This window comes from Rhinoraja longicauda, chromosome 2, assembly GCF_053455715.1.
Source record: "Rhinoraja longicauda isolate Sanriku21f chromosome 2, sRhiLon1.1, whole genome shotgun sequence".
Lineage (NCBI taxonomy): Eukaryota > Metazoa > Chordata > Chondrichthyes > Rajiformes > Arhynchobatidae > Rhinoraja > Rhinoraja longicauda.
This window is the reverse complement of record NC_135954.1, coordinates 37,015,529-37,041,762: the sequence shown is the minus strand read 5'-3', so window position 1 is coordinate 37,041,762 and position 26,234 is coordinate 37,015,529. Positions and strand designations below refer to the sequence as shown.

Genomic DNA, 26,234 nt, shown 5'->3' with positions numbered 1-26,234 from the left:
TCGCTGCATATGCTTCGGGGTCCTTAAAAGAACAATCCGTGAGCAGCAGTCGGACATCCTCAGGAAGCTTCTCTCGGAATGCCTGTTCGAACATAAGGCAATCCGTATGCTCACCGGCTAGCATCATCATTTCGGCCATGAGAACGGAAGGCCGTCGATCTCCGAGGTCCGGTAGGTGCAGAAGTCTTGCAGCGCAATCATGCCTATTAAACCCGAAGGTTCGCAGTAACACTTTCTTCATGGCCTCGTACTTGCTTTCCGCAGGCGGATTAACGATGAACCGCATCACGCGTGTGGTCGTCTCCGGTGATAGAGCGCTGACGAGGTAGTAATACATCGTCGAGTCGTCCGATATCTTCTTTATATGAAATTGAGCTTCGGTGTGGACAAACCAAGATTGCGGTGAATGTGTCCAAAACAACGGAAGGTGAACGCTTACCGCGCTTAACTCCAGTGTGCCAGGCGCGGCAATCAACAACGAGGCGTCGTGTCCCTGCATAGTCGGTGATCGTCCAGATCACGTCGGGGTCACCAATATGGCGAGTCCGAAAACTTGTTGGTTGTAGAAGAAGTTTATTGCAGCCGCAATATTCGAATACAGAGTTAAACAACAAGGTAAAGGACAACCATCAAAAACTTACTGTCTTCTTCGAAGACTTCGCCGAACTGAACATTTCGGGCGCCAAAAGCGCACATGACCACGCTGGCCAATCAGCGATGTCGCTCCCTGGACCAATCCCCATGGTCGCGTTCACACGTGACCTCGCTGGCCAATCTGAGGGTTCGACGACCCGGACCATTCTCTATGGTCGCTACAACATAAGGTATTCCCACAGCTCAATGAGAAAGACAATATTTTTCTAACTCAGGATGGCATATAATTTGAATAGGAATCAATGGTGATCCTGCTACCATTGTCTTTCTTGGAAATGAAGATGAAATTGTTGGGAGGGTGTGTTCAAGGTTTGGCAAAGTGCTGCAGTTCACTTTATAACTATGGTTTGCAAGTATGAAATGAGAAAATATGTTCAATATGGATGGGTACCAACCATGCAGTTTGTTGTGTGTAGGAAGGAACTGCAGATGCTGGTTTAAACCAAAGATAGACACAGAATGCTGGAGTAACTCAGCGGGATAGGCAGCATCTCTGGAGAGAAGGAATGGGTGACGTTTCGGGTCAAGAAGGGTCTCAACCCGAAACGTCACCCATTCCTTCTCTCCAGAGATGCTGCCTGGCTCGCTGAGTTACGTTAGCTGTTTGTGTCTATGCGGTTTGTTGTGTCAGGTTTCATGTCTTTTTAGAGTTGTCCTTACCCAGGCAGTAGTCTTCCAGCACACTATTAGGATACCTTAGGATTCTGAGCAGTCAGAAAATGAATCGTTGCAGAGTCCCCAGCCCCTGATCTACTTTTATAGTCACAATATTCACATAGCTGATCTATTAACTTCCGGGTTGAGGACTGAGGGCAGCATAGATCTGCCACGACCTTATTGAATGGTAGGGCAAACCTGAGGGGCCTAGTAGCCTACTCCTGCTCCTATTTTCTTGTGTGTTGTTTCTCCCCCACCAGCAACTCCAATGAGTTTTTCATGGTTCCTTTTTTTTAAATCCTTTTAGCTTCTTTCAATTCTTGGAACCTATTGGTGAGGTATGTTGGTCTGGTACAGTCAGCTTCATTGTCAGCTGTTGTGTGGGACAGTGAGTGGCTGGAGGAGAAAGGTGGATGTGATAGGAAGGTAAAGTGAAAGGATGGACCCTGCAAGGTTCACAATGTGTGGGATGATTATAAACCACAACAGCTAGGAGATTAGTGCTCGTGTGCAATTATATATTCAAGAATAGGATTTTTTTTCCCCCGGGTTGCCAGCAACAATGCTCAGGAGACCAATCATTCATCCCAGCAGATTCCCACTTGAAAGGGAAAGGATTAGTAATAACAACCCAAGGGGAAGTTATGAAATTCTCAGGGAAAGAGGAGGGAAGAATAGGAAACGTGGGTCGTAAAAGCAATTAAGACTGGAACAATAAGCTTTTATTTGCCAAATCTGAAAGCCAATTTCCTAGAAGATCTTCAATGATTTCATGATGAAGTTTGGAATGAAGTTTTGAAGAGGACTAGATTTGTACTGAACAAAAACATGTCTTTATGCACAAAATAAATTCCAATTCAATTTATAGGCAAATATCTTTTGGTATTGTACTTATAAATCTTGATATTTTAGCAAAATTAATGAAGATCAGACTGCTGAGAATTGGGAAGTATTGTCCAAAAAACCTGCAAACGTTTAATTCATTGTCTGCTTTCTTTTCACTGTCTGGAATGCACCATCTCTCCAGAGTGTTGCATATGGGTTGACAGTAAAAAATCTGTCTGTTGGAGCTGTCTCTCATTTTGCAGAAGGCACCTTAGGAACTGACAAGTGAGGCTTCCAAAACAAAAATGTACACACAATGACTTCAATGATGATTGATATCTGGAATGCAATCCCCCCCCCCCCCCCATCCAATTTTAAATGAAATATGTCAATTTTTCCAAAGTTTGATTTTCCAGTAGCCCCAACCAAAATAAATAAAACATATACTGCCGGTGTGTCAACCAATGATGTATGTAGTAAAAGCTTAACAGCATTAATCTTCAAAAGAAATAAAATATACATCTCAAAATTGTCATAACTTCTTCAGCTAAACCTTGTTATTTGAATAAAATGTTTTTTGTTTTTTTTAAATCATTTGTTATTTGCTGCACCTTTGAAAGGTAAATGCTGAACGCACCAGATCTCCAATTGGACTAATAGCCCATCAACACTCGGTCCAAACAGCTGGACTGAGCAGGTTGCTCTCTTCTACTAATGCTCCAGGCAAACAATTAAAGTGACAGACAAGAGGGACACGACTGATCCAATGCAAAACTTCAACAACAGATATGTCAGGGAGATCGTGCTGATTTCTAGACCTGGACCACATGAAAAATAAAAGCAAATAGATTTTGGGAACAGTTCAAAACAAGGGCTTACCAATGCCGCATTCTGAATCCAATTTCTTTGAGGTAACAATGCAATGTTTTGCTTTTGTTTATAAACTTGCCAGTATGTATTTTCAAGTTTCGGTCATATTGACACAAAGTGCACAAGGGTACACTGTATTAAAATGAATAAAGTAGATCTAGCTTCATCATCAAGCACCATCTACTTGCAGGTATAACATGGGTTAATATGCACATTAGGAATTTTCTCTCAAAGCTGCTGGTGGGAGCATTGTTCAGCTAAAATAGACATACAGTACTGCAAGCTTGTGCACATGTACTCATTCCTTTCTATCATCAAACCAAAGTATCATATTACCTGTGTGAAGCCTGCCTGAAACTGATAACAAAGTGTTGATTTACTAGTAGGAAGTCTTGTCTACTGGAAGGTTGATCTTTAACTCTTGCCAGTTTGGAGAAAGCTCAGGGTTCAATTGGCATAGTGCCAATTTGAAGACGATGGTAAATTTAGATTACCTTTCCCACCGAGTTTTAGTGTGGCAACATCTTATACAACAAAGAAATAGCAACATGTTTGGAGGGATATGGACCAAACTAATTTGAGGAAGGGCATTATTGCTGTGGAGGAAGTGCAGCGTAGGCTCACCAGGTTAATTCCCAGGATGGCGGGACTAACGTTTGATGAAAGAATGGGTCGACTGGGCATGTATTCGCTGGAATTTAGGATGAGAGGGGATCTTATAGAAACATATAAAATTCTTAGAGGATTGGACAGGCTAGATGCAGGAAAAATGTTCCCGATGTTGGGAGAGTCCAGAACCAGGGGTCACAGTTTAAGAATAAGGGGTAGGCCATATGGGACTGAGATGAGGAAAAACCTTTTCACCTAGAGAGTTGTGAATCTGTGGAATTCTCTGTCACAGAAGGCAGTGGAGGCCAATTCACTAGATGTTTCCACAAGAGAGTTAGATTTAGCTCTTAGGGCTATGGGAATCAAGGGATATGGGGAATAAGCCGGAACAGAATGCTGATTTTGGATGATGAACCATGATCATATTGAATGGCGGTGCTGGCTCGAAGGGTGGAATGGCCTACTCCAGTATCTATTTTCTATGTTCAGAAAATTAGATAGGTTATGATGATGGCATGCAAACCGCTTCGCTCCATTTCATGTAATGATCATGTAAGGTTGTACCAAAGTAAGATAAATTTAACAGCAAATTCTCTTCATTGCAGCAGAAAATGTGGTAGTAATCAAAGATGCATTAGATGTTTCGCTGAACACCTCCACTCTGTCCGCCTAAACCTACCTGATGTCAGACCGTCCCCCTGATTTATTTTTATCTCTGTATGCCTTGTTGTCACTTTCTCCTAGCTAACAATGATCTAATCTACATTTTCCTGGAACTGCATCCCCTTTGATGTCTCATTTTCACACCTTACACTTTCTTCTCTCTGTGTCTCCCTCTCCCCTCATACTCCACCAATACCACTTTCTGCTGCCAAACCCCTATGCTTCACTGTTTGTTCTGCCATGTTGGAGAAATTTCCACAAATATTAGTTATTGCTCCTACTCCCTGCAAGCAGCTAAATGCACAGATTAATTAAAATCTGACATTCAAAGAGTAAAGAGTCACTTTTCCCACTATTTGTCCACTCAGTTTGAACAACTCTTAAGGAGAAACATATCTAAGGCAAGTAATGCAAGCCTTCCAAATGTTTTTATAACCTTGCTAATTTTAAACTTCTGAGAGGATCTTGGAGTATCAAAGTATATACAACATTTGGCGTTTTACTAGTACAATGATCCACATGTCCACATTTGTTCAACTCTGGTAGCACTCATAAGATATGCTCATTTCATTAGTCTGAAGTCAATAACAACCCAAGTTTAGGTTGTGAATAAACAATAAAAGCTCATGCTATTTTCTAGATCATTCAATAATTCATATATTCTTTACATAAATTACATCAATGGGAATTTAATAAATTTGATGAAGCAGGAAGATAGAATAAAGGGGAAACGACAGACAAACATACACACTCACTGTACAATTCAAAAACTGGTATTTTAACCATTCAAGTATGTATTTGTACCAAAGTGTATCTGCATTTTTGGATACAGTTGGATACTGGATACAGTTTTGGTCTCCTAATTTGAGGAAGGACATCCTTGTAATTCAGGCAGTGCAGCATAGGTTCACGAGATTGATCCCTGGGATGGCGGCACTGTCATATGAGGAAAGATTGAAAAGACTAGGCTTGTATTCACTGGAGTTTAGAAGGATGAGAGGGGACCTTATAGAGACATATAAAATTATAAAAGGACTGGTCAAGCTAGATGCAGGAAAAATGTTCCCAATGTTGGGGGAGTCCAGAACCAGGGCCCATAGTTTTAGAATAAAGGGGAAACCATTTAAAACTGAGGTGAGAAGAAACTTTTTCACCCAGAGAGTTGTGAATTTGTGGAATTCTCTGCCACAGAGGGCAGTGGAGGCCAAATCACAAGATGAATTTAAGAGAGAGTTAGATAGAGCTCTGGGGGCTAGTGGAATCAAGGGATATGGGGAGATGTTGGGCACAGGTTATTGATTGTGGATGATCAGCCATGTCAAAATGAATGGCGGTGCTGGCTCGAAGGGCCGAATGGCCTCCTCCTGCACCTATTTTCTACGTTTCTATGCATTAAACCTTATTCACCCTTGCGATAGATTAGTTGATTTATTTTCTAGATCCCTTTGTAGCTAGACCACTTTTGGTTGTATGTGTAGGTGTCCTGAAGCATTATGTGTATAATTTAGTCTGACCTTTGATATACCAGCACAACAGACACCATTGTTAGTTAAATACATTCCATGTGCAACTCTATTCTTATTATTTGCTTTTTGGAATAGCAACATGAAAGAATCTACAAACACCACATACAAGACTTCCTCTCTGAGGCTTACATTGATGTAATTCATATGCAAGGTTGTTCAGGATAGAGTGTATCATAAGGAGGACTGCGACATGGGTTCTCCTCTGGAACAGCGCAACAGTCATCATTTTCCTGCAGGTTAACATATTGTTCAAGTTGCCAAGGGAAAAGAAGAACTCTGAATATTGATATGACTAAAAAAGCTGTCAATTTGGCAAACAGTACCAGAACATCTGGAGTCACTGAGGACCCGTCAAAATCAGGTGCCATTTGGATCTAATCCTACAAGTTACACTTCCCCTCAGAGATATGCAGGTAACTGATCCAAAGCCAGTGCAGCTGCTTCCAGCCTTGGCTCCTCTCCTCCTTAGTGGTCGTATCATTCAATCTCATGGTCCTTTACTGACATCATCACTGGAACCGATGCAATATAGACAATAAACAATAGGTGTTTATTTTCAGCTTGTGGATATACCTTGGCTTGGTATCCCTTCAGTACTCCATGGTTGCTGTTATCAAACAGTTTGGTGTGTTTGTTGAGTACTATGTCCATGGCATCTTGCAAACTGTGCATACTACTCGGTGGGCTCAATCTTGACTCTGGCGTGTTCTGGCTGGCTAGATTTGACAACAATCCACGGTACTTCCTTAACCAGTCTCTTCCCATTAGGCTTGCACCTTTCTTTACTACCACTAGGGTCAGCGTTTCTGGCTTACTGTGAGGTTCGAGCTGTACCTGTACCGCTGCTTATCCGTAGATGTCAACCTTCTCCCCAGTGTAGGACTTCAGCTTGATGCTACTGGGATCTAGTCTAGGGTCTTGACTGAGTTTGCTGAAGACTTCTTCTGGTACGATAGTCCATGGACTTCCAGTGTCAACTTTAAGTTGCACCTCACTGCCGTTCACTATCAAAGTGGCTGTATACGGGTCAGAGTTCGTCAACTTGTTGATCGATTCATCGTCCAAGTGGCTCATTGTTTCCACTGATGAATTCGAAGCTGCCTCCTCCAAGTGGTTTGCTTTTTTCTGAGATTGTCCTCTCCTCCGCTGGTAGGCTCTAACAGCCTCACACTGACTCTTAGTGTGGCCCATTCCCAAACACCTGAAGCATCTACCCTCGAAATTTGCACATCGCTGGCTCGTGGCTGCCACCTCATCTCCAGCATTTCTTAGAGTAGTGACCCTTGTCTTTGGTTGTCCTTTGTTGACTACTTGTCTTCTGCTGTTCAGACGCCTTCCTTTGAAGCTGATTGACGGAGGTAGTATCCTCTTGAGGCCTTCCGATCTTCTGGATCTGCTCTACATCTTGTTTGGCAACCATCGCTGTCGCAATATTGACTGCGTTCTCAAAGGTTAATTTTAGTGTAGCCAACAGTTTCCGCTGGATGTTCACATCTGCACATCCTACCACCAATCTGTCTCTCAGCATATTCTACAGTTCCTTGAAATTACACCCATCACTTAACTGTCGAAACTTTGCTAGGAACTGAGGGATTGTTTCATTTGCTTGTGTGCAGGTATAGAATCGATACCTTTGGCCTATTTCTGTTGGTTTTGGCGAGAAATGAGCAATTAAAGCATCCTTACATTCCTGATACGTTTTACTTGCGGGCTTAGCTGTCTGCAGCAATGCTCGAAGGGTGTGGTAACCCTTGCTTCCTAAACCTGTAAGGAACAATGCTCTTTTCTTCTCTTCTGACGTGATATCGTTTGAAGTGAACCAAGCTAAGACTTCAGTCCATTCCTCAAAAGTATAAGCAAATTGTAACTGGGGCCCATTCCCAATGATTGGATTAGCCATGGTTACACTATTAATACTCGGTTTCACAACAACACTATTTAAACGTTATCACCGTCGCTGGTCTGCTCTCGGATACTCGGATACTCGGCTTCTCATAGTCGGTGGCGGTTGCTGGTGACAAAATGGCGGCGGCTGGGCTGCACGACACCTACGTCTGGTGGCTTAGATATTACTGGCAAGCGAACACGATTGATGTTCTGCTGGCTATAGCTGCCTCTATGAGCTGCGCTGCACGGCTACAGCACAGCTTGTATGGTAGGTTGCATCGAGGGGTTGACGTGCACTCGGCGATCGTGCGTTCCATGTTTTCCAATTACATACCGCGACATTAACTTCATGTTCGGTCGTGCGAAAACTTCTATGGTCTGCGCATATGTACAATCGTGCAAGTCATTTCATATCAATCTGTTCCTGTTAGAGGAATCCCATCCTCGTCACCAAATTGTTATGTCTTTGTGCTGTAATCGGACTATGAATAAAACTCGGAACACACGTATTTAAACGTGCCTTGGTCATGTTATCGCCATCTTAGACAATAGACAATAGACAATAGACAATAGGTGCAGGAGTAGGCCATTCAGCCCTTCGAGCCAGCACCGCCATTCAATGCGATCATGGCTGATCACTCTCAATCAGTACCCCGTTCCTGCCTTCTCCCCATACCCCCTCACTCCGCTATCCTTAAGAGCTCTATCCAGCTCTCTCTTGAAAGCATCCAACGAACTGGCCTCCACTGCCTTCTGAGGCAGAGAATTCCACACCTTCACCACTCTCTGACTGAAAAAGTTCTTCCTCATCTCCGTTCTAAATGGCCTACCCCTTATTCTTAAACTGTGGCCCCTTGTTCTGGACTCCCCCAACATTGGGAACATGTTTCCTGCCTCTAATGTGTCCAATCCCCTAATTATCTTATATGTTTCAATAAGATCCCCCCTCATCCTTCTAAATTCCAGTGTATACAAGCCCAATCGCTCCAGCCTTTCAACATACGACAGTCCCGCCATTCCGGGAATTAACCTAGTGAACCTACGCTGCACGCCCTCCATAGCAAGAATATCCTTCCTCAAATTTGGAGACCAAAACTGCACACAGTACTCCAGGTGCGGTCTCACCAGGGCCCGGTACAACTGTAGAAGGACCTCTTTGCTCCTATACTCAACTCCTCTTGTTACGAAGGCCAACATTCCATTGGCTTTCTTCACTGCCTGCTGTACCTGCATGCTTCCTTTCATTGACTGATGCACTAGGACACCCAGATCTCGTTGAACTCCCCCTCCTCCTAACTTGACACCATTCAGATAATAATCTGCCTTTCTATTCTTACTTCCAAAGTGAATAACCTCACACTTATCTACATTAAACTGCATCTGCCATGTATCCGCCCACTCACACAACCTGTCCAAGTCACCCTGCAGCCTTATTGCATCTTCCTCACAATTCACACTACCCCCCAGCTTAGTATCATCTGCAAATTTGCTAATGGTACTTTTAATCCCTTCGTCTAAGTCATTAATGTAATATCGTAAATATCTCTGCGCATACGTACAATCGTGCAAGTCATTTCATATTAAATCGTTCTCATACACAACACTTACTATCTGAGAGCTCCCACAGCCGTGGGGGAAGATTACTGAAGTACTCATGGTTTAGAGCCGATAAAGCCGACAGTCTTTTCTTTGGGAAGCACTGTAGAAATTTGGAGGCAAGATCTTCAGCATGGGGCACATAATCTAGTCTGAAATGTAAGAATGCAAAAGAACATTAGAAGAATGTCAACCAATACAATGGTTTCTCTGAAAATGGAACTAACTGTGGACACTACAAAGTTTACAAGAAATTAAAACACAAATGAAGTGCAGTGCAAATATTACTTATGTATAAAAAATATATATTTAGACAAGTAAAAATGTCGTAATATTAAGTTATCAAAGCACCTCAAAAGCATAAATTATATTACTGTATCTTAAAAGTACCAAAACCTGCAGGGACAAATGCAGCTCCCTAACTTCCAACAGTATTTTGTATATTAATCAATCCGGAAAAGTTTGTTAGAAGACAAAATACATATTTTTTTACAAGCAATAAAAAAACCCTAATAATGAATTTGACTGATTTGTATCATTTTTAAGCTAGTTTATAAAATAAGGCTATTAGGGAAAATCTCACATGGTAAAAAAGCAGTTCTGTTTTTAAACTTGACATCAAAATAAATTACCTCACAATCCTAGAAAGGTAACATCAAGTACAGAGGTAGTTCACAGGACATTGTTTTCACTTTGGCCACCTATCTGCACTTTAAAGCAGAATCCTGAATTTCTACATATTCCCACATTCCCCTTGCCAATCAGTGCTCCTCCCTGGATTTATTTTCCTCCATGTGTTTACACGCCCTGCAATCTACCCCAATCCTTTGATAATATCTGTACATGTTCCAAATTGTGAGAACGTGTTTTTTTCCACATGAAAGAGACTTTGTTGCAGACTGTTGGAATTTTATCTATGGCTAGGTTCAAAAACAGCCGCATCTACAAAATCCATAAATTTTCAATCAGCAACATGCCAAAAAGTCTTTTCCAGTGCTAACCGACAGCCGAGGCTTCAAAGCTATAGAACTGAGCAATTGTGATACTTGACACTATTTCCTTGTACTCTTCGCCTTTATAATCCCTAATAAAGTTTTATTTAAGATTGGCTGCAAATTTTTCACATGAATGTTCCTACAAATGGAATGCCAAACGGAAAATGTCAGTAAACGTCAAAACGAAGGTGAGATGAATTTAATCAGCCGAAACAATCTTTATCTTGTCATCAGTTATATTAATTATACTAAGGCAGAAGCAAATTATGGTTTGTTGGCTCCATGCTTATAGATTTAGGTATGATCCATATTACCTTTAGTTTAAGTCTTCTATCTATCTATCTATCTATCTATCTATCTATCTATCTATCTATCTATCTATCTATCTATCTATCTATCTATCTATCTATCTATCTATCTATCTATCTATCTATCTATCTATCTATCTATCTATCTATCTATCTATCTATCTATCTATCTATCTATCTATCTATCTATCTATCTATCTATCTATCTATCTATCTATCTATCTATCTATCTATCTATCTATCTATCTATCTATCTATCTATCTATCTATCTATCTATCTATCTATCTATCTATCTATCTATCTATCTATCTATCTATCTATCTATCTATCTATCTATCTATCTATCTATCTATCTATCTATCTATCTATCTATCTATCTATCTATCTATCTATCTATCTATCTATCTATCTATCTATCTATCTATCTATCTATCTATCTATCTATCTATCTATCTATCTATCTATCTATCTATCTATCTATCTATCTATCTATCTATCTATCTATCTATCTATCTATCTATCTATCTATCTATCTATCTATCTATCTATCTATCTATCTATCTATCTATCTATCTATCTATCTATCTATCTATCTATCTATCTATCTATCTATCTATCTATCTATCTATCTATCTATCTATCTATCTATCTATCTATCTATCTATCTATCTATCTATCTATCTATCTATCTATCTATCTATCTATCTATCTATCTATCTATCTATCTATCTATCTATCTATCTATCTATCTATCTATCTATCTATCTATCTATCTATCTATCTATCTATCTATCTATCTATCTATCTATCTATCTATCTATCTATCTATCTATCTATCTATCTATCTATCTATCTATCTATCTATCTATCTATCTATCTATCTATCTATCTATCTATCTATCTATCTATCTATCTATCTATCTATCTATCTATCTATCTATCTATCTATCTATCTATCTATCTATCTATCTATCTATCTATCTATCTATCTATCTATCTATCTATCTATCTATCTATCTATCTATCTATCTATCTATCTATCTATCTATCTATCTATCTATCTATCTATCTATCTATCTATCTATCTATCTATCTATCTCAGATCTTGTGAATATATATATATATATTTTTTGGGTTTGACCTGAATATATCGTATATTTATACGTAACAGCGATTGCAGCAAAACGGCGGACCCATAGCACGACGGTTTTCGCACCGCCTCAATCGCCAATCTCGCGCTCGCTCGGCCGTGATATTTTCATTTAATTTGGTCGCGTGTTTTTTAAGTTACAGAGGTTTTAAAGCGCTGCCCCCCCCTTTTTCAGGGGGGCGCTGCGGTGCAGATTTAGTTTTCAGCTTGTGGCTTGTGACGGCTACATTTGTTTCGAAAAGTTTCCAGAAAAGGATTTAGTTTTCAGCTTGTGACGTCTACATTGTTTCGAAAAGCTTCCAGAAAAGCACTGATTGTTTTGTTATTGCAAGTCAAGTCAAGTCAAGTCAATTAAAAACAACCCATGTTGACCAAAGTGCTGCACATCTCATTAGGAAAAAAAAAAAAAAAGAAGGTTATAGTGGTCACTTGACATACACAGATCAGGAGGACGGGCCCAACGGGCACACTTGGAGAGTAAGAGTGGGGCTGGGGGAGGAGAGAATGGGGGGTGTGGGGACGGGCCCAACGGGCCCGCTTTGAACGGGCACACTTAGTTTTCAGCTTGTGACGGCTACATTGTTTCGAAAGGTTTCCAGAAAAGCACTGATTGTTTTGTTATTGCAAGTCAAGTCAAGTCAATTATATTTGTATAGCACATTTAAAAACAACCCATGTTGACCAAAGTGCTGCACATCTGATTAGGAAAAAAAAAAAAAAGAAGGTTATAGTGGTCACTTGACATACACAGATCAGGAGGACGGGCCCAACGGGCACACTTGGAGAGTAAGAGTGGGGCTGGGGGAGGAGAGAATGGGGGGTGTGGGGACGGGCCCAACGGGCCCGCTTTGAACGGGCACACTTGTTCTATTATAATACTAAAACTCAGATCTTGTGAATATCTATCTATATACTATTAAAACTCCCCTCCCCTCCCCCCCTCCCTCCCCCCTCCCTCCAACTTCCCCCCTCCCCTCCCACCCCTTCCCCCCTCCCCTCCCACCCCTTCCCCCCTCCCCTCCCCCCCCGTCCATCCCCCTCCCCTCCTCCCTCCCTCCCCCCTGCCTCCCAGTTACAATGGAAACCCTACGGGGACGGGCCCAACGGGGAAAGAGGGGTACTGGGAAAAGGGGAGGTCCCCCTCCCTCCCCCTTCCCCCCTCCTTCCCCCCTCCCTCCCCCCCTACCCCCCTCCCTCCCCTCTCCCTCCCCCCTTCCCCCCTCCCCCCTCCCCTCCCCCTCCCCTCCTCCCTCCACACCTCCCTCCTCCCCCTTCCCTCCCTCCCCTCCTCCCGGTTACAATGGAAACCTTACGAGGACGGGCCCAACGGGGAAAGAGGGGTACTGGGAAAAGTGGAGGTACCCCTCCCTCCCCCTTCCCCCCTCCCCCCTACCGCTCTCCCTCCCCCCTCCCCCCTTCCCCCCTCCCCCACTCCCCTCCCCCTCCCCCCTATCCCCCTCCCTCCCCTATCCCTCCCCTTCCCCACCCCTCCCCTCCCTCCCCTCCCTCCCCCTCCCCTCCTCCCTCCACACCTCCCTCCCCCTTCCCTCCCTCCCCTCCTCCCGGTTACAATGGAATCCCTATGAGGACGGGCCCAACGGGGAAAGAGGGGTACTGGGAAAAGGAGAGGTCCCCCTCCTTCCCTCCCCTCCCCCCTCCCTCCCCCTCCCCCCCTACCCCTCTCCCTCCCCCATCTCCTCCCTTCCCCCTCCCCTCCCCCCTCCCTCCCCCTCCCCTCCTCCATCCACACCTCCCTCCTCCCTCCCTCCCCCTTCCCTCCCTCCCCTCCTCCCGGTTACAATGGAAACCCTACGAGGACGGGCCCAATGGGGAAAGAGGGGTACTGGGAAAAGTGGAGGTCCCCCTCCCTCCCCCCTTCCCCCCTCCCCCCCTACCCCTCTCCCTCCCCCCCTACCCCTCTCCCTCCCCCCTCCTTCCCCCCTCCCCCACTCCCCTCCCCTCCCCCCCTCCCTCCCCTCTCCCTCCCCTTCCCCACCCCTCCCCTCCCTCCCCCTCCCCTCCTCCCTCCACACCTCCCTCCTACCTCCCTCCCCCTTCCCTCCCTCCCCTCCTCCCGGTTACAATGGAAACCCTACGAGGATGGGCCCAACGGGGAAAGAGGGGTACTGGGAAAAGTGGAGGTCCCACTCCCTCCCCCCTTCCCCCCTCCCCCCTACCCCTCTCCCTCCCCCCTCCCCCCCTTTCCCCCTCCCCCACTCCCCTCCCCTCCCCCTCCCTCCCCCTCCCCTCCTCCCTCCACACCTCCCTCCTACCTCCCTCCCCCTTCCCTCCCTCCCCTCCTCCTGGTTACAATGGAAACCCTACTAGGACGGGCCCAACGGGGAAAGAGGGGTACTGGGAAAAGGGGAGGTCCCCCTCCCTCCCCCCTTCTCGCCTCCCCTCCCCCCTCCCTCCCCCTCCCCCCTACCCCTCTCCCTCCCCCCTCCCCTCCTTTTCCCCTCCCCTCCCCCCCTCCCTCCCCCTCCCCTCCTCCATCCACACCTCCCTCCTCCCTCCCTCCCCCTTCCCTCCCTCCCCTCCTCCCGGTTACAATGAAAACCCTATGAGGACGGGCCCAACGGGGAAAGAGGGGTACTGGGAAAAGGGGAGGTCCCCCTCCCTCCCCCCTTCCCCCTCCCCTCCCTCCCCCTCCCTCCCCCCTCCCTCCCCCTCACCCCCCCTCTCCCTCCCCCCCTCCCCTCCCCCCCTCCCTCCCCCTCCCCTCCCCCCTCCCTCCCCCTCCCCTCCTCCCTCCACACCTCCCTCCTCCCTCCCTCCCCCTCCCTCCCCTTCCCTCCCTCCCCTCCTCCCGGTTACAATGGAAACCCTACGAGGACGGGCCCAACGGGGAAAGAGGGGTACTGGGAAAAGGTCCCCCTTCCTCCCCCCCTCCCCTCCCCCTCCCTCCCCCTCCCTCCCCCCCTACCCCCTCCCTCCCCCTCCCCTCCCCTCCCTCCCCCCTCCCCTCCCCTCCCTCCCCCCTCCCTCCTCCCTACCCTCTCCCTCCCTCCCCTCTCCCTCCCCCATCCCCCCCTTCCCCCCTCCCATCCCCCCTCCCTCCCCCTCCCCTCCTCCCTCCCTCCCCCTTCCCTCCCCCCACCCTCCCCCTTCCGTCCCCCCACCCTCCCCCTTCCCTCCCCCCCCCACTCCCCTCCCCCCCCACTCCCCTCCCAGTTACAATGGAAACCCTTCGAGGACGGGCCCAACGGGCACACTTGTGCTAGTATATATATATATATTTTGGGTTTGACCTGAATATATCGTATATTTATACGTAACAGCGATTGCAGCAAAACGGCGGACCGTAGCACGACGATTTTCGCACCGCCTCAATCGCCAATCTCGCGCTCGCTCGGCCGTGATATTTTCATTTAATTTGGTCGCGTGTTTTTTAAGTTACAGAGGTTTTAAAGCGCTGCCCCCCCCTTTTTCAGGGGGGCGCTGCGGTGCAGATTTAGTTTTCAGCTTGTGGCTTGTGACGGCTACATTTGTTTCCAAAAGTTTCCAGAAAAGGATTTAGTTTTCAGCTTGTGACGGCTACATTGTTTCGAAAAGTTTCCAAGTAGTCTTTTTTGTTATTGCAAGTCAAGTCAAGTCAGTTTTATTTGTATAGCACATTTAAAAACAACCCACGTTGACCAAAGTGCTGCACATCTGATTAGGAAGAAAAAAAAAAAGACAGTTATAGTGGTCACTTGACAGACACAGATCAGGAGGACGGGCCCAACGGGCACACTTGGAGAGTAAGAGTGTGGGGTCGGGCCCAACGGGCCCGCTTTGAACGGGCACACATGTTCTAGTATATACTATTAAAACTCAGATCTTGTATGTTTGTATATATATGTCACTGATTCCGGCTGATTTCGGCAAAACGGTGAACCGTACCGCCACGGTTTTTGTACCGCCGTAATCACCACGCGGTTCGCTGCTGGAAAATGATGTTTTTATTTAATTCGGTCGCATATTTTTTAAGTTACAGAGGTTTTAAAGCGATGCCCCCCCCCATTATTTAAGTTTCTATAGGGGGCGCTGCGGTGCGGCTGTGCTCAGTACGCATGCGCGGCATCTCCTCACTTGTACATATATTTCACTGATTCGGCTGATTACGGCAAAACGATAAACCGTGGCGCAACAATTTTTGCGCCGCCTAATCACACCGCTGGACGCTTGCCGAAAATGATTTTTTTATTTTATTCGGTCGTTTATTTTTTAAGTTACAGAGGTTTAAAAGTCAAAATATTTTTTCTCTCAGTTATTTCCGTTGATTTCGGCAAAAACGGTGAACAGTAGCGGAACGATTTTTGCACCGCCTTAATCACCACGCTGAACGCTGCTGGAAAATGATTTTTTTATTTGATTCGGACTCGTATTTTTTAAGTTACAGAGGTTTTAGTAAAACAAAAATTAAAAAAGCCGTTTCTTCAATTGCCTTCAGCGTGTGACGTCAAAAAACTCGCCCAAGCCCCCTCCTGCTGATTTATTGAAGGCTTTCAGCGTGACACCTCTCCTCTCTCTCCTTGCTTCTCTCCTCTCTCACAAAATGATGCTGAGAGTGTGTCTGGGGGAGAGAAAATGGGGGGGGACTGAGAATGGGGACTGGGGACTGGGACTCCGCCCAAGGGGAGGGTGTGGGGAGAGTAAGAGTGGGGCTGGGGGAGGAGAAAATGGGGGGTGTGGGGACACTTGTTCTAGTATATATATAAATATATATATAAATATATATATATATATATATATATATATATATATATATATATAGACAGATTTCTGATAACTAAAGCTGCACTATGTGAAAATAAACTGATTTGCAGTTGCCTATCATTGGATAAAATGTTGACTCTATTAATTCCTGTTTTGGGGATTCTTGGTTGGAATCACTAATCTAATGAAGAAGAGTTTTTTTTGGTTTGCATGTATGGATGCTCATGTGCATATGCATTTTTGCACCTTTCCTCGCTCTACAAGGTTTCGGATCGGGACCCTTCTTCAGCCAGTCTGAAGGAAATTCCCGACCCAATAAGTCACCTTCGAGTCTGAAGAAGAGTCCCGATCTGAAACGTCACCTATCCATGTTCTCCAGGGATGCCGTCTGACCCACTGAGTTACTCCAGTAGTTTGTGTCGCTCACTGGTAAGTGTCAGTTTCCTGAATGTTGGCAGATTGTTGACAAAGAAATGGAAAAAGTCACTAATTTTCCCCTTCCTGACTCAGAGGATAAAAAGAATAACCAGAATACCTCAAATGTGGCCTGACAAGTATTACCTGGGATATAAACTTAACTTGTTGATATGCTGCTTACCAGATCAACCAGATGAACCCTCAGAGTCCTGTACAATATGAGGATTAGAAAAAAACCCCAAAGTTTATCAATGTTTCTAGTGATAACTGCAAAGAAATATAAAGCTGTGTGAGATTTGAACTCGCAAAGGAAGAACATCAACTTCTAGGAACCAGCAGCATAGCTCAGCTGAATTCCAATGTAAAATAAATTGCAGTGTCTAATTAGAATAAGTTACCATATAGCTGTCTTTCAAATTAAATCACCAAGAGCATTTCTGTGTTCCCTTGAGCTGATGAAAGATCAAATGATTAAAAAACCCCAAAACTGTTGGCTAGTGGTCAGAATCTAGAAATGAAAAGAAAATCTTTTCCTTCTAATGCCCTTGAAGGGATTTCAACAAGCCAATTACCCATGACTAACATCAAGTGTCAAGTATTGCTATTGATAGCATCTGCACTGTGTGCAAGATCGACCTCTTCCCTGTCCTTCTGCTATCACAAATGTGGTGCCAGGAACATTCCTTACCACTCATTTCTTTGAAGATTCTCTTTAACATTCTAGTTGGGCTCGAGCCTTTCTAATGATCTTGGAAAAGAAGGTAAAATGACAGCAGCACAAAACATGAGCTTCTGTTCAGACAGCCAGTTGCATTGGACTTTTCCCCAAATTTACTCTTTTGCAACTCTACGCTGAGGTTTGAAATGGTAGCTAAAGTACATGAGTATCAGCCATCACATGCACTCCATGCCCATTACAGCCAACGGCACCAAATTTTGCCAGGCAAGCACAACCAAAGGCATGGCATGTGTTTATTATAAATGACAAATTTCTCACCATTTTTGTCAGACGTATTATCTGTAAAATGTCATAAATCTATCATTTCTAACATTGTGTCACCTGCCATGACTACATATGCCATTGTTTCTTGGGTGTGATGGTTAATACACACCACACAACTAATTATTGCAATATATCATATCTAATTATCATTAATGTACATATATACAACATATATTTAATTATAACCAAATTCCATTTCAACTATTAGTTGTGTGATATATTTTAATTTGGTGACACACATAAGACATAGGAGCAGAATTAGTCCATTCGGCCCATTGTGTTTGCTCTATTAGATCGTGTCTGATCTATTTTTCCCTCTCAACCCCATTCTCCTGCCTTCTCCTTGTAACCTTTGTCTCCCTTATTAATCAAGAACCTGTCAATCTCCGCTTTAAAAATACCCAATGACTTGTCCTCCACTGCTGTCCATGGCAATGAATTCCACAGATTCACCACCCTCTGGCTAAAGAAATTCCTCTTTTTCTCCATTCTAAAGGTATGTCCTTTTATGCTGAGGCTGTGACCTCTGGTCCTAGGCTCTCCCACTACTGGAAACATCCTCCCCACATCAACTCTGTCTAGGCCTTTCATTATTCAGATACAAGAAGATTGCTTCGGTTATTAGATATAACAATAAATATTTTCAATCTTTGAGAATTTCAATACGGGCCAGACGTAGGGAAATAGAACTAGCTCCGTTACGCAACTTGATGGGCAAGGACAAGTGGGAGCGAAGTACCTGTATCTATGCTGTATAGCTCTGTGATTCTATGACTCCACAGTTCTTTTCTCATTTAAATTTAAGTAGTAATTTACTTGGTTATTTGAATTTTTGAAAAATGTCGATGAGTTCATTTGACTTCGTCAAAAGTCTGCTCGAGCAGTGAAAGAAAAATTCTTCTTCCAACTGATGTAAATGTCAGTTCTTGCCACTATTGTTGGCCTACCTTGCACAGTTACAGTTTTGGATCTAACCAGTGAATTGACTTAATTTCACTTTGAAGATGGATTGCCATCAGGCGGGTCTCAACTAGTTACCATCTCACAAGTCTTTCCTCGCCACTGCAACAGTAACGAGGGGCAGTTACTTTGTGATCAAGCTCAGGCTCTGTGTAACTTAGCAAATATCTCCAAAGCTGATAACAAAAAGTAAGAGGATAGAAACCTCAGTTCTGCAGAAACAGCAAAAATCTTTCAGAACTAATACAACAATAAGACACAAAAAAATCAGCAGAATATCTATTCAATCTGGTCTAGTGTAATAAAATTAAAGTTTATACTAATTACAGGTAATTTGTAGAAGCTAAATCAGTCCAAATAGAAGAAACTGTTCAAACTGGGTAACTGGGAATTGGCAGAAGGAAATTCACATTTTCATTGAAAATTTGGAAAGTAATTTGTACGAATAAAATGTTTGTAGATAACACCAAAATTGGTGGAGTTTAATCCGTGCAAGTGCGATGTGTTGCACTTTAAGAAGTTGAATGTGAACATCAAGTACATAGTTAATGGCAAGACTATTAACTGCAATAATGTACAGAGGAATCTTGAGGTCCAATTCCATAGTTCTGTGAAAGTGGTAACACAAGTAGATAGAGTGGTAAAGAAAGCATATGGTACACATGCCTTTATCAGTCAGGGCAGTGAGTACAAGGGTCAAGAAGTCGTTGTTGTAGAGCAGAGGGTTCTAGGAGTGCAGGTGCATGGTTCCTTGAAGGTCAAGTCGCAGGTAGATAAGGTGGTCAAAAAGGCTTTTGGCACATTGGTCTTCATCAGTCAGAGTATTGAGTAATGAAGTTGGGAGGTCATTTTGCAGTTGTATAAGATGTTGGTGAGACCGCATTTAGAAATATTGTGTTCAGTTCTGGGCACCATGTTATAGGAAAGATATTGTCAAGCTTGAAAGGGTTCAGAAAAGAATTACGAGAATATTGCCAGAACTAGAGGGTGTGAGCTATAGGGAGAGGTTGAGAAGGCTGGGTCTCTATTCCTTGGAACGCAGGAGGATGAGGGGTGATCTTATAGAGGTGTATAAAATCATATGAGGAATAGATCGGGTAGATACACAGAGTTTTTTGCCCAGAGTAGGGGAATTGAGGACCAGAGGACATAGATTCAAGGTGAAGGGGAAAAGATTTAATAGGAATCTGAGGGGTAATTTTTTCACACAAAGGGTGGTGGGTGTATGGAACAAGCTGCCAGATGAGGTAGTTGAGGCTGGGACTAACCCAAACATTTAAGAAACAGTCAGACAGGTATATGAATAGGACAGGTTTGGAGGGATATGGACCAAGCGCAGGCAGGTGGGACCAGTGTAGCTGAGACCTGTTAGCCGGTGTGGGGAAGTTTGGCCGGAGGGCCTGGTTCCACACTGTATCACTCCATGACTCGATGGAGTCATGTTACAGCTTCATAAAACATTGGGTAGGCCGCATTTGGAGTATTGTGTGCAGCTCTGGTCACCCCATTACAAGGATGATGTGAAGGCTTTGGTAGGGAGCGCAGAAGAGGTTTACCAGGACGTTGCCTGGATTAGAGGGCATTAGAAGAGGTTGGACAAACTTGATTGTTTTCTCTGAAGTGTTGGAGGTTGAGGAGAGACCTAATAGAGATATATATAAAATTAAGAGAGGCATTGACAAGATAGACAGTCAGAACCATTTCCCCCCTGGTTGGAATGTCAAAGACTAGAGGGTATATCTTGAAGGTGAGAGGACAAAGGAGATGCTTGGGTCATTTTTTTCACAGACACACACTCTGCACTTTTAAGCAGTGGATGCAAATGAGATAGTGGCATTTCGAAGGCTTTTAGATAGGCACACGGATGTGCAGGGAATGAAGGACGTGCAGGCCCAGGCATCATATTCAGCATGGATAGTGACTGAAGAGCTAGTTCCTGTACTATATTGTTCTTGTACTTAGAGTGTCGGTGGTTAAGGGATGACAGCATAATGATATGTAATATTATAAGGGGTATAGATAAGGTGGATGGTCACAACGTTTTTTTTCCAGCGTAGGGGGCTCTAGAACTAGAGGGCATAGATTTAAAGTGAGGGGAGAAAGAGTTAAAAGGGAGACGATGGGTACATTTTTCAGAGGATGGTGGGTGTATGGAATGAGCTGCCAGAGGAAGTGGTAAAGCCCCAACAATGATTAAAAGGCATTTAGACAGATACATGGATAGGAAAGGTTTGGACTAAATGGAGATAAGGGCTGAGCTCAGATGGCTATTTCAATCCGCATGGATGATTTAGGCCATGAAACCAGTTTCCACACTGTATAATTTTCTGATTCTCTTCCTCAAGGCGTGTTGGAAGCAAATTCCTTGAATATTTTTAAGATAGGGATAGATAGATTCTTGATAAGCAAGGAAGGTGAATGTGGAGGAAGGAACTGCAGATGCTGGTTTAAACTGAAGATAGACTGAAGTTAGAGTTAGCTGCAGGACAGGCAGCATCTCTGGAGAGAAGGAATGGGTGACGTTTCGGATCGAGACCCTTCCTGAATGGTTACTGGGAATGGTGGAATGCAGAGCTGAAGTTGCAATCAGTTCAGGCAGGTCTTATTGATTGAGTGGCTGAGTCCTGCTCCGACTGTAATTCATATGTTCATAAGTTAACACACGAGTCTCTATTTCAATTAATCATTCACTTTTAGTCTCATTATATGACACTCTCATTATAATGATATCTCGTTATATGACACTCTGAAAGTGATATTTTCAGATAAAACACATCTAAAAAGTATCGCCATCGGTAAGAAGGAACAGGAGCCTGAAAACAGTAATCTCCAGGTTTAAGAGCAGCTGCTTCCCTACAACCATCAGGCGATTAAACACAACAACCTCCAAATAGGCTCCAAACTATATGGACTTGGGGATATTATTTTTTTGCGTTATTATTGTCTATCTACTTGTCTGTTTTTCAAATATATACACTTAACTTTTTTTGCCGTTGTTTATTACAGGTTTTACAGAGTACTATGTTTACATTTGTGTGCCGCTGCTGTAAGTAAGGATTTAGTTGTTCCGTTTTGGGACATATGACAATAAAACACTCTTGACTCATAAAGAGTATGAAGCATTTGCCATGGGTTACCCGCAGAACCTGGTTATTTTGACTGATAATCCATAAGAAAGGACACACTAACTGCTGAATTGTGAAGCAGAAATGCCACTGTGTGGCAATGTAGGTATCTAAAGAATAATCTTCACTTTGAACTTTCATTTACATTTAGCCAGGCAGTAACAGCTATTAAGAAATTGCTTTCCTTTCCCTACCAATTCTACCAATATTTCGGTGAGCAGATACAAACTTAGTTATCTTCACTTTTTGATTTCTCAATGCTGTAACTAGTCATAAGAATATAAAAGCAAAGCAGAAGAATTAAACTGAGAACACTGAAGTGCAAATGCTGAAAGTCTGAAATAAAGATGGAAAATGCTGCTAACACTCAGCAGACCAAGCAGCGTCTGTGGTGAGAGAAATGGTTAATATTTCAGGTCCATGGCTTTTCATCAGAAGTAATCCTCCCCCTTCTGTCATGGGGTAGACTGAGACTGACTCCCCCCCTATATTTTGCACATTCCCCAACATCCCCCGAGCGTTTCCACTTGTCACTTTAATTTCATGCTTCATGTATTTTGTGTTTTGTGTATTCTGTGTTTTTATGACTTGGCAGATCAATTTCCCTCCTGGGATAAATAAAGTTCTATCGTATCGTATCATATCGTAAAACTAGCACTTCAAGGTGTTCAAGTAATGATTTTTTTTTCAACTATTTAAATCCATTAAATTGTTCAAAGTCCTTTGACAGCTGTCGACAGCCAAAAGGCCATCAGGGTATTCAGGGTATTGGATACCAGGATATGTCTCCTGAGGCCTAGTTGTCACTCATACTATTCCACCCCTATTCCATAACTACAGCTGCAGGGCCTCCACAATGACTGGTTATACGAGATATAAGGGCGGCACGATGGCGCATCGGTAGAGTTGCTGCCTTACAGCGAATGCAGCGCTGGAGACTCAGGTTCGATCCTGACTACGGGCGCCGCCTGTACGGCGTTTGTACGTTCTCCCCGTGACCTGCGTGGGTTTTCTCCGAAATCTTCGGTTTCCTCCCACACTCCAAAGACGTGCAGGTATGTAGGTTAATTGGCTGGACAAATGTAAAAATTGTCCCTAGTGGGTGTAGGATAGTGTTAATGTGCAGGGATCGCTGGGCGGCGCGTACCCGGTGGGCCGAAGGGCCTGTTTCTGCGCTGTATCTCTAAATCTAAAAAAAAAAATCACTGAAAGTGAGTGAAGCCACAGGAAAAGCCCCAAAAAATTATTGATCCAGCCTCATGTTGTTCCATTTGCAACTTGCGGAGCTAGTGACATTTTGCAATAATTTGTAAATATCTCCTCCTTCCTCCTCAAAGTAAAAATGAAGAAAGATTGTGTTTTAACTTCTGTTTGTGGCTGCAGCCATTTTCTCGGCAGAAATCCCAAAGAAATTCCACAAATGCTTACATCTGCAAAATTATTGCACATTTCCTCCTTAGGCAATACAGGAGATTTCCTAACAAAGCTGTTTTATTTTCACCATGGCAACAAGCTCTTCCTGCATGTTCAGTATCTTTAAATTGAACACACATCACGTAATGTTATGTTGAAGAACTGATTTGTGATTTTAATCTTTAGTGGTGATTAAATCATAATTAATTACAATTTACGAAAAAAAACACATTTGAATAAAAATGCAGCTTCAAATCACAAGGCAGATGATGACACCAAGACGGATCATGACTCATTTGAACGGCAGCCTGATCTGAACACCACTACATCACATATTCAAGTTTAATGGTGAACAACTTAAAGGCCAAAAACTGAAGACTGTGCATTATATCAAAAGCTACTTCAAGGTTCGATTTTTCTGCTTTGATTCCTCCTGCATAAATGGAATAAATCTTGTTTCTAGCCTCAATTGATTTAAAGCTTTTGTCACAAGTCTTGAAAATGTGTAAATTCTGAGACAGGCTAAACTATTTTCAGGAATTATTACTCCCCTCTGGACTGGGTGAACATGCATCCATTCCTCCATTCTGAAAAGCAGGTCACAAGCCAGAGATCTCCGTACGAAGTCTGTTGTGTTGTCCTGTGAATCATGAAGGTCACTTAGAAAACTACCAGAATTAAATATAATTCAGTCTACTACGGCTTCAAATAGAAATTCCACTTCTCCAATTCTACTGAAATCTCATATAATTAAGTACTTATTTAAATCCTACAAGAGAATGATTCAAATTAGAAACAGGAAATTTGTGGTTGGAGACGCAAGGAACTGCAGATGCTGGTTTACAAAAAAAGCCACATAGTGCTGGAGGAACTTAGCGGATCAGACAGCATGGATAAGTGATGTTTCGGTCTAAACCCTTGTTCAGGTCTGAGTTATTCCAGGATTTGTGTCTAAATTTGTGGTTGGGGGTTTACTTGTTTTAGTAAACCTCGTGGCTGTACATTAGGGTCTATATTCTAGCACTACGGAAAACATACAACAGAAGTTGCTATAACGTTCTGCCATGCTTTAGGGAATCCATTTTGTGTTTGATGCAAAATTCCCAGGTGATCCTGCATTCCACGTCACATTAAAGGTAAATTAATTTGTCCCAGAATTTATCAGAACAAACTGATTCAATTTATTATTATCCCTTGTTTTTCTCCTTGTGGACAGTTTCCAAGTCTTGTTTTATCAGATCATTTATTAGCTAGAACTCATGTTTATTATCAAAATGCATCATCTACCAAGCACATACAACCTCTCAATAAAACTCCACTCGAACAAACACCGACTTGCACATCGCAATTTGTTCGCCCAAATCTATTTCTTGGAGTTATAGAGTTATATTCTTAGATTCTTGAATCACAATTGTTCATTCCGATCTGGTGTAAACCTAAAACGGGGAAGGCGGCTCAACCGTGGCTAACAAGGAAAATTAGGGATAGTGTTAAATCCAAGGAAGAGGCATATAAATTGGCCAGAGGAAGTGGCAAACGGGAGGACTTGGAGAAATTTAGAATTCAACAGAGGAGGACAAAGGGGTTAATTAAAATGGGGAAAATAGAGCATGAAAGAAAGCTTGCGGAGAATATAAAAACTGACTGAAAAAACTTCTATAGATATATGAAGAGAAAAAGATTAGTGAAGACAAATGTAGGTTCCTTACAGTCAGAGACAGGTGAATTTATAATTATTAAAGATGTAAAGAAGCAGCACATTTGGAAGGCAGTGACAGGATCAGTCGGAGTCAGGATGGATTTATGAAGGGGAAATCATGCTTGACTAATCTTCTGGAATTTTTTGAGGATGTAACAAGAAGAATGGATAAAGGAGAACCAGTGGACGTGGTGTATCTGGACTTCCAAAAAGTTTTTGACAAGGTCCCGCACAAGAGATTAGTGTGCAAAATTAGAGCACATGGTATTGAGGGTAGGGTACTGACATGGATAGAAAACTGGTTGGCAGATGGAAAGCAAAGAGTAGGAATTAACAAATTAACTTTTCAGAATGGCTGGCAGTGACTAGTGGGGTGCCACAAGGCTCTGTGCTGGGACCTCAGTTGTTTACAATATATATCAACGATTTAGACGAAGGAATTAAACATAACATCTCTGAGTTTGCGGATGACACAAAGCTGGGTGGCTGTTTGAGCTGCGAGGAGGATGATATGAGGCTGCAGGGTGACATGGATAGGTTGGGTGAGTGGGCAGATGCCTGGCAGATGCAGTACAATGTGGATAAATGCGAGGTTATCCATTTTGGTGACAAGAACAAGAAGACAGATTATTATCTAAATGGTGTCAGATTAGGAAAAGAGGAGGTGCAATGACACCTGGGTTTCCTTGTACATCAGTCACTGAAAGTAAGCATAAAGAAAGCTAATGGCATGTTGGCCTTCATAGTGAGAGGTTTTGAGTACAGGAGCAAGGAGGTCCTACTGCAGATTTTCAGGGCCCTGGTAAGACAGCAACTGGAGTCTTGTGTGCAGTTTTGGTCTCCTAATTTGAGGAAGGACACTCTTGCTATTGAGGGAGTGCAGCGTAGGTTCACCAGGTTAATCCCCGAGATGGTGGGACTGACGCGATGAAAGAATGGATCGACTGGGCTTATATTCACTTGAATTTAGAAAAATGAGAGGGGATCTTATAGAAACATTAAATTCTTAAGGGATTAGACAGGCTAGATGCAGGAAAAATGGTCCCGATGTTGGGGGAGTCCAGAACCAGGGGTCACCGTTAAAGAATGAGGGGTAGGCCATTTAGGACTGAGTTGAGGAAAAACTTTTTCACCCAGAGAGTTGTGAATCTGTGGAATTCTCTGCCACAGAAGGC

At 43.3% G+C, this 26,234-nt stretch overlaps 1 protein-coding gene across 5 annotated transcripts in view; it reads right to left on the bottom strand.

The window, feature by feature from the left end:
* Positions 1–26,234, bottom strand: part of cdk14 (cyclin dependent kinase 14) — a 520,407-nt gene that overhangs the window by 130,119 nt on the left and 364,054 nt on the right. For all 5 annotated transcript variants that reach the window (XM_078417377.1, XM_078417369.1, XM_078417397.1 and 2 more), the window contains one exon: positions 9,300–9,439. In XM_078417377.1, the coding sequence (XP_078273503.1) occupies positions 9,300–9,439 (140 nt within the window). The remainder of the gene's footprint in view (positions 1–9,299; positions 9,440–26,234) is intronic.